General features: G+C 45.1%; 2 protein-coding genes across 4 annotated transcripts in view; one reads left to right on the forward strand and one right to left on the reverse strand.

Moving 5' to 3' along the window:
* LOC123513742 (adiponectin receptor protein-like) overlaps window positions 1–4,308 on the forward strand; it is a 21,006-nt gene extending 16,698 nt beyond the window's left edge. Inside the window, exon 7 of the mRNA XM_045271137.1 lies at window positions 31–4,308. Within this exon, the coding sequence (XP_045127072.1) occupies window positions 31–180 (150 nt within the window). The 3' untranslated portion in view covers window positions 181–4,308. The remainder of the gene's footprint in view (window positions 1–30) is intronic.
* Window positions 4,168–11,916, reverse strand: part of LOC123513741 — an 8,658-nt gene continuing 909 nt past the window's right edge. The window contains exons 2-4 of one of the 3 annotated variants that reach the window (XM_045271135.1): window positions 10,756–10,863; window positions 7,557–10,178; window positions 4,168–7,514 (exon numbers count right to left, since the gene is read on the reverse strand). In XM_045271135.1, coding sequence (XP_045127070.1) covers window positions 4,740–7,514; window positions 7,557–10,178; window positions 10,756–10,815 — 5,457 coding nt within the window. In that variant the 5' untranslated portion in view covers window positions 10,816–10,863 and the 3' untranslated portion in view covers window positions 4,168–4,739. Of the gene's footprint in view, window positions 10,179–10,755; window positions 10,864–11,916 lie in introns of all 3 variants that reach the window. The other 2 variants (XM_045271136.1, XM_045271134.1) reach the window with 2 other exon arrangements.

An 11,916-nucleotide genomic window follows, 5' to 3' on the forward strand; every position in this document is an offset into this window, starting at 1 on the left:
AAATCTTGATATCCATATTTTCCCTTTTAGTTCCAAAGTCACCAAATCTTCCACATCCTGGTGATAGCAGCAGCCTTCGTCCACTACCACGGGATCTCTGAGATGGCCATGTACCGCCTCACACATGGGGACTGCAGTGCGGAGGACCTGGCAGCCATGGAGACCAAAGACCTGCTCTGAGGCCGTCCCAGGGGTGTGGGTGTGGATGTGGGAGCGAGTGTGGCTGGGGGAGCTGCACCCTGGCTGGCCCATGGGAGGAGAGGGATGCACTAGAGCCACACATTATTCTTATTATGATTATTGTGTTATTTATTTTTCTCTCTCTTTTAGCCATCACTTTGTGAGTTGACCTCAGAAATAGCAAGGAATGAAGTCGCTCGTGTTAGTTCCTCTTCGGTATTTTATTTGACAAATGTCCATAAAATTTATTGTTATTATTATTATTATTATTGGTAGGATTATATTTCCCAAGGGGAACGTGATTGATATGGCCCCAGTAAGAAAAGAAGGGGTCATCAGTTTCTTTTGGACAAAATACACTCTATCATCATCAGTTACCATCATGAAGAAGCAGGTTTAGTGTACATGTATCCGTGTGCCAGTGTTCAGCGCCAGACCAGCCAGCGCCAGCAACACACATGCGTTGCAATCATCTCATCACCCTCGGCATCAATCAGCTGACGGACGGAGTGGCGAGAAAATCATTCTTAAGGAAGATCACCGTCACTCTTCGGCCAGACAACCTGCAGTCGTTTCCATGCCTTGTGATACTAGAGTTATGTGAACACTTCACTCAACGCAACCTTTGGAAGTCTCTGTATAATTATTTGAACACACACACACAATGCTGTTGCAGTGTAAGCTACATTTGTTGCATGTTGATGCCTTGCTGTATTGGCCCACCACTTGTAAGGACTCTGGTTAGGATGTGACTCCGCGCTATTTGATACCCTTCAGTGGTATTACACTAAATGGCATGTATTGTGGTAGTGTCTTGGTAAGTGTGTTATGCAACAGAGGACTGGGTTACATCGGAAAGATCTTTCATTTGTGAACATTAACTGTAACAGATTAGTAAATAGACTTGAAAACTAGTCGACTGTTTCTTGACTGTGCAGCAGCTGTCAACTTTGATGCCTCCCAGAAAAGTTAATGTTGAATATTTGCAACTTCTAGTATATTACATATTCAGTACTTTTGATATGTACATATTTTTGTCTACTTGCAAACTCCATTATGTTATTCAGTATGTTTCAAATTGCTGTTCTTAATGTTGTACTTTGACTTTTCCTGTCAAAGAATGATGGCTTGTTGCATTATGGCTTTGAAAATAAGTACAAAATACTACAACACTTGCATTTGTTGGGCTTTTGGAATTTTTTTTTTCTTTTCAAAGATAACGGCACTTTTTTTCACTCTATACCAGACTGAAATCCTCCTTGTAGAGACAGGTCACCCAGACGAGACCACACCATGCACAAGAGGAGTAGAGATTCAGTTTATGTACTTCAGGTCTTGCTTTTCTGTTCAATAATCCTAGATCTCCCCATTCCTGTATGTTAATAATGAGACCCAGACGATGTAAACCATACAGTTTTAGATCACCAGTCATGAAAAGTAGTTGCAGCAATGATAAAGCTATTTTTATATGAACTGTATTGTATCTGAGGTAAGAGCTCCTCTTTTTTCTGTCTTCAAGAGACCATCTGTTTGTGTGTATATGTTGTGTAGGATGTGAAGACAACTATACTCAAATACTGAAAAGTTCATTGTGCAGGGTGTAGAGGCCGGCAAAGCTAACCGTCAGAGAAAGGTTGATCAGGCCGAGTGGTGTCTGCCGTGCGTGTCACCCAATCAGCTAATGCTATCAGCTGTGTGTCTGTACCTCATTTGGGAGAGGTTGAAACTTCTTTGGCATGAGGTAACGTAATTCCATAAAAGATCATCTGTTGAAAGAGTGTATGTAGTACTTGCATTTATACATCAAGATGGGTAGAACAACATGCAAAAAGTTTGCTGTTGTTTTGGATTATTTGCTGCATTTGTGCAAGCCAGCCACTTACACAGCAAGCACTAGTGATGGTCTCATTTAGGTGTCTGCATATGCCTTGCCACCACGTTAGATTACCAAGTTCTTGGCTAGCAGTTCGTGTGCTAGGTCTGTGAAGCTTTGAGAATCATATTGTGCAGCGTCACACAGGGACAGTCTGGTATACTCATGGCAGCATGGGATGACAGGTATTACATATCACTTGGACATGCAGGATGGTATGCTTAAGGAATGATGATATCTGAAGCAGCTATACATACTGATAAGATTGTTTACAGCCAGCATATGTGTGAGGTTATCAACAGAGCACTTCTGCAGCCACTGCTTAATTTATCTCTAGGATTCAAAGTATGACATGTGTAAGTCAAATACTGTGCATTTAAATGTAATGCTTAGTTTCCTCTATGGACGTAGAAATACAATGGATGGCTTAACTCTCATTTACCTAATTTTTTACTTGCGTCATTTTCTCAACATTCATCATGTAATTAATAACAAGTTGATAAATCAAAGAGGACAGGTGTGATGGTGGATATTGAGAAAAGTACAACACTGCCAAACCAGATGCTTTGATAATCATAGCCCTGCCTTAACTTCCCTTGGACAACTGTCACTTCAAGTAGGGAAGCACTGCAGCAATCCATTCACCCCCTTTTGTATTCATGGAAGGGGGAATTTGCATCTGGGGATGGTTGATACACTACAAGATGGGGCTAAGAAGAAGCATTGTTGTTTATTTTCCTCAACTTGGAAATAGGAAGGATTAATATTGTACTTTGTCTTTTCAGTCATTAGCATATGAATAGCTTATTTGTATTTATGTGTGACCTTTGATCATTTGTGTGTTGTAAAAAGCTGTATTAGTAAGTTTTAGTCGCTACATTTCTTTTTGCAGACAAACATTTGTTTCAAGTAGCCTTTGCCTATTGGTGTGTGACCTTGAAACATAGAATTTTTATCTATCCCTTACATTCCACTCTCCTTTAAGGAGGTTGATCCACATCCTTCCTTCATACCCTCAGTCCCTCCTTCCCTCTCTGCCTTTAAAGATTCGCCTGCAAGCTGAGCGGTTCATGCGTCACTCCAGCCACGTGACACGCACACCGTCATGGTGTTTGCTGCTGAGTGTAAACATCTTTTTGACTGCTCATCCATTAGGCGTTCTGGCCGTGCTTCACGAATAGGTTATCTTAGTTGATGTGAGTATGTGACGTTCATTGTGCTGGTACTTATTTTGGTTGGTCATCATTTCATTCATCCAGGTATATCATCAATCATAAGCCATGTGTAGGAGCGCGATTTGTGTCTCCTGTATTTCCCGCGCCTTAAAGTGATGAAATCACGCCTACTGCTCAACATTCTGCAGAGGGTTGTTCGCTCTTTCAGAATGTGAAGTGGTAATGAATATACAGTATACATATTTCACCATGGTCACTGTGTTAAAACATACACCATGTGGAATGCAAATGAGGCAGGTAACAGTGCTGGTTCAGGGTTATAGTGTACAGGGCATTACTCTGGGCATTACTGCTTCAGAAACTTGCATAGGTGCAGATGGCATCCTTCAAGACTGTCACCCCAGCCCATTTCCCTTGTAACTGTGTACTGATGCTCAGACTTACATACATATGAAGCGTGAATGGGTAGGAATACTATTACTGTTCATTTTCCTTAAGTGTGAAAATGTCAGGTGTTACCAATCTCTGGCTCCCTCGCGTCCTATCACGGCCGTGCAATCAGGTCTCGACACGAGGGAGCTGTCAGGGCAGCAGGTTAAATTATGTTGTGAGCTATGCTCAGTCTTGAAGCTTTTTGTCAGTATTCAGCAATTTTATTAATGGCTGGCTGTATTTTTCTTATACTTTTTTTTTCTTTGTGCCCAATTATTTTTTAGAGATTGATGCTTTGATTTTCAGCAAGAAAGCCATTGTTGAGTCCTTGCTTTTGGTGTGGCTGTAGTACAGTTTTGTTGTGAGGCTGTTCCTGTGGTAGATCCAATACAGTGCAAGTCAACATGTGATGAACAAAGTTTGACAGTGTAAAACGATTCCTAGCATGGCATGTTGGCATGTTTTCTGAATATGCTTTTACCAGTAGGACATACCGCATAGAAAAAATCAGGTAGATTTATTTATTTCTCACAACATTATTAATTTGTAATGTCACAGTTTATATGGAGGACAAATGTTACAACTGGAACACACTCATTGTTTGTTACACTGTAATGAAAATATAGAGGAAATATATTATAATGAATATCTGGTGAGTTCCTTTTCTTTGATCATTTAAAAGCATTATATGAATATTAAAAAGTCTGCTGAATGTTATGTACATGTACAATGAATGACAACGCTGCAGGTGAGGACATCAATAATAAAAATAAAATTTCCTGAAAAAATGATATAAATTAAAAATAAACTCAATCAACTTACAATACTTGCTCCCACTGTTTAGTATTTTCTTAATCTCAAAGTCTTCTTACCCATTGGTACTTCCCCTGCAAACCGTAGCAACTTAAAAAGATTCTCAACAGATCAGAGGACTTAATTTTGAAGAAAATAATAAGCACTGGAAAAAAGTGAGAAGTTAATTTGCCACTGGTCACAACTACAAAATCTTCCATACCATAAAATGAGTCACACTAAAAGAAAGGAAGTTATATGTTACTTACAGCATTTTACTTCCCTGACTATTTACACCTCAGTATTTCCTGCGTGGCAATGCTCACCAGGACATTAAAGTCTGTGTTGAGGAGTTGCCGCCAGTACCTCCTCACGCGGCCCCAGGTCTCAGTGGGATAGTTAGGAGACCCAATGCCATGGAACACCCTTGCCACCGCCCTGCCCGTCCATTGCTGGTCCTCATAGGTGGAGAGGAAGGAGCGCACACTGCTCCTAATGCCACACTCCACCTCAGGCTTCACACTTGCCTTGTCGTCAATGTGAACCTCTGACAACACCTTGCTGCACCTGAAGTATTCCCTGAGCTCCGTTCTCAGTCTGCTGCAACGCTCCTCATCGATGGAGTCGCAGCAGAACAAGATTGTGCTGTGGGAGACAGAGCGCAGCAGCTGGTAGGTGTAGTGCAGCTGGCGCAGTTGGTCCTGCTCCTGCACTTGTGTCCTGCGGTACACGGCGTCCAGCACTTGGTCGCACTCATCGTCGCTCAGGTCACCCCTAGCCTCCAGGTGGAAGGAGAGGTCGGTCATCTCCACCATGACACCAGACCGCTGCACCTTCCCTCCTCTCTTAAGGTCCTGCGTGTTCCACTCCAATTGCTTCAGTTCCCTCTTCACTATCTTGCTGTTCCACCCCATGCGAGAGGCAACCTCCACCACAGGGAAGGTCACGCTGTTGCTCCTGCTGAAGTCTGTTCCCTTTTGGCGCTCCAGGGCAATGGCTATGGCCAGCGGGGGACACTTCCGGCTGATGGCCACCAGCTGGCGAGGACCCCGATAGCAGGACACACTGCAGTTGGCATACACATGCGAGTTGATACGAATGAGATCCTTCTGGTGAAGCTCTAGGTAACATAGAAGAGTCTCCAGATTCTCCTCAGGAAGATCTAATTCCTCCACCACTGTACTTATAGGAATTGCAACTTCATGCTTGGGACAAGTTGATGAAGTAGTGGCCACAGAGAACGGGTCAGATGAGCTGCCTGTGCTCACCATTCCATTATCTTCAACCATGGAAGAAGAGCATCCTGGAGAGGACAGGAGATTTGAGGATGTATCACCACCTTTGTCATGTCCATCTGAACTCAGACTTTTCAGCTTAGCACAAGTACAGGGCTTGAATATCTTACTAAGAAGCTTCCTGATGGTGTGTCGGTCCAGTGAGTTTGCAAAGATGTGCCTCTTGAGCTCCTGGATGTCCCTTCCGTCTTGGTCATCAAGGAAGAGGTGGCAGTGAGCCTCCTTGCCGTCTCGCCCTGCCCGGCCAATCTCCTGCACATAACTCTCCACATTCCGGGGCATGTTGAAGTGAATGATGCCCCGCACGTCCGACTTGTCTATGCCCATCCCGAATGCCACAGTGGCCACAACTATCCTCAGCTTGCCTGACATGAACTTTTTCTGCACCTGCTGTCTGCGGTGTGAGCTGAGGCCGGCGTGGTAAGCCTCTGCATCAAAGGACAGGCCCCTGCTCCTCTTCAGGTTGCTCTTGACATCCACTCTTGAAGGATCGAGAAGCTGCGTCCTGATGAGTGTGGCCACGCGCTCACACTCATCCCGCCTGGTGCAGTAGATGATGATGGAGCTGCACTCTGCAAACCTGTCCCCCCGCAGCAGTGTCACCAGGGCCTCCTCTCGGTTGCGGTCCCGAGACACAGACAGCTGCAGGTTGTCTGGTACACTGGTACCACGAATGACGCCCGTACTGAAGTCTGAGATGAGCAGGTGCCGTGCAATGCTCACTGCTGTGGCAGTGCGAGCTGTAGCGGTGAGTCCCAGAATAGTTTTGACTCCAAGCCTCTCTCGCAGGACCTGACAAACCCTCAAGTAGGAAGGCCGGAAGTTGTGCGACCATTCAGACACACAGTGAGCCTCGTCCAGACAAGCAAAGGCCACGGGAGGAAGCTCTTTGAGGAGCGTGCCCAGTACTCCGCCAGTGCGACTGGCCACCACAGCCTCGGGGGACACCAGGAGGATGTGGGCAGCCCTGGAGTGTATTGCTGTGATGGCTTGAGACCGCTGGGATTGATTCTGGTGTGTGTGGAGGCAGACAGCTTTCAGAAACCTTGGAAGTCTCATTGTCTGGTCCTCCATGAGAGACACAAGAGGGGAGACACAGAGCGTGATGCAGGGCGAGCGATGCTTTGAGTACAAGTAGGCTGGAAGCTGGTAGCACAAACTCTTGCCTGACCCAGTGGAGAGGACAAGAAGGGTGGACTGGCCAGATAGGATTCTCATGACAGCCTCCTCCTGGCCGGGTCTGAACGATGGGTAGCCAAACATCTGAAGGGCCTCGTGCACCTCCTCAGGCGTGGCAATGAGCTCCCCATCATTCAGAGAGTACAGAGGCTCCACTGTGGGCCTCTCCTGCCAGTATGTGTTCTGTGATGGAGGGATGCTTGTGGGAGGGACATCTGTGGTGCTTTGTGTACTTGGTGTGCTGTTGGCTGATTCCTGCTCCAGTGCTGTATAGTCTGTTTCCTCCAAGCTGCCAAAGATGTCGTCGTCAGAATCTCTGAAGTCATACTCTGCTTCAATGCTGGTCTGTTGAGTGTCGGAGTTCTGACTTTCACCTACTGTGTCTCCTTCTCTGTCAGGTGTGCTCTCTTTATTAGTGTTTTCTGGTAATGCTTCTTCACCTTTAATTGTTTTATTTTCCTCTTCTGTTGCTATTTCACCATTCATTGCTGTCTCTTCCTTCTCCTTAGCATCAATTTCACCATTCATTGCTGTCTCTTCCTTCTCCTTAGGATCAATTTCACCATTCATTGCTGTCTCTTCCTTCTCCTTAGGATCAATTTCACCATTCATTACTGTCTCTTCCTTCTCCTCAGGATCTCCAGGTTGTTCTTGTGACTCAGGTATAGGTATGCTTGTAATACTCGTGTCTACTGCATCACCTATCGCACTTGTACTGTCACCAACATTCTCTGACTCTTGAGCTGACGGGTACAACTTGCTAACCGGCTTCTCAGAGTCTACCTTCTTGATGCCCAGGGCCATGGAGGCAGCTTCTTCTAAACTGAGGAACGTTGATTCATTTTCATCATAATTTTCGAGTGGCGTTAGATTGTCGCCTCTCTTCCCGGGACACATCCTGGCCCAGTGTCCGAAATCCCCACACTTGAAGCAGGTCAGGTTCTTCATGGCCACAGCATTGCCACTCTCAGCACTCTTCATCATCTGCTTCTTCTTCCACTCCTGCCTCCTGTACTTCCCGCCAGTCATCGTCTTCTTGCCCCGAACAAACACTTTCTTCTTGAGGTTGATGCGTACAAAGTTGTTGTTGACGGTGCCAGAGGAAATCTTCTTCATCATGCGCTCTTCACCAGTCAGGTACATCCCTCTCGCCTTGGTGGCCTTGGTGCCGTGAGACTCGATGTCTTCTGTCTCATCATAATCAAGGCTTGGCATGGGGTTTGATGGCTGTAGTGATATGGCAGGTGAGTCTACTTCTTCTTCATCTTCCTCCTCTTCCTCCTCAGGCTCTATTTTCTTTCTTTTCCTAACTGGTCTTGGTTTAGGTGTCATTTTTATTTTGGGTGAGTTTTCTTTGCCAGGTTTCTTCATTCTGCCACCACCCACTGCCTTCTTCCTTGCTATTCTCTTCTTTTTTGGAGGTGGCCACTGACACTGAATCTTTCCTTTCTCCTCTAGCTCCTCTATAGTCTCCTTCTTTCTCTTTCTCACACAGACTGCCTCGGCTGCTGGTTCCGATTCAAAGTTGCCCATTTCTTCATCCACAAAGTTATAAATATTTTCTTCAACTTCAAATTTCTCATCTAATTCGTCCCTTTCACCTGAGTCCTGCCACAGTTCATCCTCATCTGCAAAGCATTCTCTTCCCTTCCCTCCCTGTGAAGAGCTGCCACCAACACTGTCCACTTCATCATCACTAACGTCAGCATAGTTGGGTTTTGCAGCATTTCTTGTACTCCTCGTCCTCAACACCCTTCCTGCTTTGCTTTGTGTTGGCGGAGCAGGATCCACTTTCTTTTTAGGTCTCTTAGAAGCAGTGTTGTTTGCAGCCTTCTTCCTGGGATTCTTGGCAGCCCTAGTGGTGTTTTTAACAGGCTTAGCAGGTGTTAATTCCTCATTATCTTGTGCAACTGGTGGACATTCCTGGGGTTCTTCATTTTTATCATTATCCTCAGACCAATCTTTGTCAATCAGCTTCATCTTCCAGCTGTCCTGAGGCATAGTCTGTTCACTGGCGATGGTGTCCTGCAAGGGGGTCCCTGTGCAGCGAGCCACCCACCCAAGGTTGAGTGACGCCCTCTTCTTGACACCAACGAGGCTTGAGGTGCGTGTCTTGCCCAAAGCAGACAGAACACTGATGGGCTGAATGATTGGTGCCCTTGTATTGCCTGAGATCTCGTGGAATTTTGGAGCCTTTTCAAGAGACTCCATTTCCATCATACCTAAGGCACTTACTGAATTTGGCTTACTGATGTTGGTGTGTGCAGGTGGAGTTGTACTGGCATTAGCCTCCATTGTGTCAAGTATACCTAATGGTCTTGATGCTACACTTGTACCTTTGTAACTTGAACCGAATGTTGTATTGCAGGTAGGCTCCAGGGCATCAAATACACTCAATGGTCTCAACTCATCACCAGTGCCATCAAAAGTTGGGGTAAACACTTCATTGTTATCTACAGAGGTAGTGGTGGTGGTGGTGGTGGTGGTGGTGGTGGTGGTGGTGGTGATGGTCGTTTCCTGTGAGGTTTCTTCTTCAATGGCTTTTCCTTTATCACAACTGAAGTCACTGTTACAACTGAGCCTTGAGTCACTAGAGGCACCATTACTTTCACTGCCGGCACTTGGCTGAGAGAAGGACCGTGACAGCAAAGGCCTGCTCTGGGGTCTGCTCAGGCTGGATGTCCTACTCAGAGACTTCCTCATCTTAATGGTACTCTTAGCTCGAAGATTCTCGGCCATCTTACTGTACAGGGACGTCTCCTTCTGTACGTGCTTCTCCTTTGCCGGTGGACGATAGTTACTCTTATTCAAATGTTTTCCCCAAGTGTTGCCTAAATTATTAGCAAACTTAGCAGCTGGTTTGGAATGGGTGGGTGTTGTGGTGACTTGTGAGCCTTGACTCTTACATAAACTTTCACTAACATCTTTTCTTTCCCCCGCAGAACACATGTCAGAGTCTTTACCAAGCACTTCAGCAGGGTCAGGAGCACCAGCCACCACCTCCTGCCCTGCACTACCCTGAGTACTGTCCAAATCACATGATACATGGCTGGCCAAGTCACCTGAGGAGCGTTTCAAGGCCTCCTTGTCACCGCCTGTGTTTTTCTTGACTCCAGATAAGGAAGAGTTCTCTGCCACCTTTCGGTAGTAGCGGTAGGTCTTGTATGCATGCCTAATATCTTCTGGGGCCTGGGCCATGGCCTCCCGGTCTGGGGCGCAGCCATAGGTGGCCTTGTACTCTCCCTCCCATGTCTGATGTTGAGAAGGATATTTTAACTTTTGTTATGTCAGATACTTATTGTTGTTATTGATATCTATTGGTCAATTTGAGGTATTACTGACATTTCTTTTTAGTTATCTGGTGGGGGTAAGGGTGTGTTGTGAGTGTGTGTAGTGTGTGTATGAGTGTGTGGTGCTTTGTCTGTGGGGTTGCTGGCCTGGTAGACAGATAGATACATTGATATTTCAGCTATGGGATTTTCTTAGTGTAGGGTGTTCATCATGTAATGCAAAAAAATACCTTAATCATTATGTATTTGCAGACCAAAGTCTTCTCATCTCGTAAGTTTAACTGCAGAACAAGTACTTCATTTACATCAATGTACATCACACAACAGAAATTCTACTGATTTGAAATATTAGACAAATATATTCTTGATCTGATATTGGTTGATATAGATAAGTGTACATCATACAAAGCAAAAGCACAATAACTTTTCTCATGTATTATATTAGACAGATAATTTAACATTTTACTTATGTACAATAATTATAACATGCAACAACACAGTAAGTAATGGATGACAAGACACAGCACAGCACGGCTCACCTTGATCTTCTGTTTGGCCTGCACCAGCCGCTGCCTCGGAGACACGGCCTCCTCCCTCATGGTGGCGCTCCTCACTCCTCAACCACACACCTTCCTGGGAGCCATGACCTGCATCATACACCAGCCATCAGCCATCACTCATTCACTTCAAGATCTTAATCCCTTCAGTACTGAGACACATTGTTACCTTGAGATTTGTGTACAATTAGACCATTTTATTAACATTAGGAAGGGTCTATGGAGGTCAGAAGATTAATGGCCACAGTCTTCAATATTTCAATCCCTACATAAGTATCTAAAGCTGTATAAAATCACCATATAGTAAGTGGAATAAATATGGAATATGGAAATGCATTATTGTACTGAAGAGGTTAAACTTTCCCTTGATGTTCTACCCTATCAATGAACCTTGTTAATCCTGGTAGTTCTCCTGCAGCAAAGGCCTCACCCCCTTGAGGTTAGTGTCCTTAAGAAGGCAACTCCTCCTACACACCTACACCCTGAGTAAAGCTTCATAAAGTTACACTGGGCTAGAAATTTCCCTATTTTCAAAACATGGCATCTCATTCCTAGACTTTTCAGAAATGTACAAATTTGGAATAATTTTGCCTCCCACACCCTGACTCCTCCTTCCCACCATGTCTCCTGGCTCCTTTGTTCTGGAGAGGGTAGAGGCGGCAGCACAGCACACAAGGCGCAACTGTGGGGACTTGCCGTGACTAGCCTTGTCTTCTCTTATGCTGCAGCGTCACCAGCCCGCCACTTATTAGGATAATTATTTATAAAATGTCCGTAACTCCCCACTCCCTACAACACGCTTGTGCCTACCCATCCCCCACCCCCCAAACAAGCCTGGGGACATGTGGGGAATCAGATATCTTGGGTGGGGAACGAGGAATCAGTGAAATATGGGTGCTGAGAAGACTATGGGAATTTAACTTAATATTAGGATTTAGGAAGCTTTAGCCCTATTAGCCATTGATTCCAGTATCTTTAGTGAGAGGCAGCAGTGACGGGCAGGAAGATATGCCACTAAAGGTAAGATAGCAAGGCAGGACATCAAAGCAGCTATTTCTTTAAATACATTTGATTTTCACTCTAATTAAGGAAAGGGAATTATTGCAGTTTCAACCAATACACCACACATCACTATACACATTC

Source organism: Portunus trituberculatus, chromosome 36, assembly GCF_017591435.1.
Source record: "Portunus trituberculatus isolate SZX2019 chromosome 36, ASM1759143v1, whole genome shotgun sequence".
Taxonomy (NCBI): domain Eukaryota; kingdom Metazoa; phylum Arthropoda; class Malacostraca; order Decapoda; family Portunidae; genus Portunus; species Portunus trituberculatus.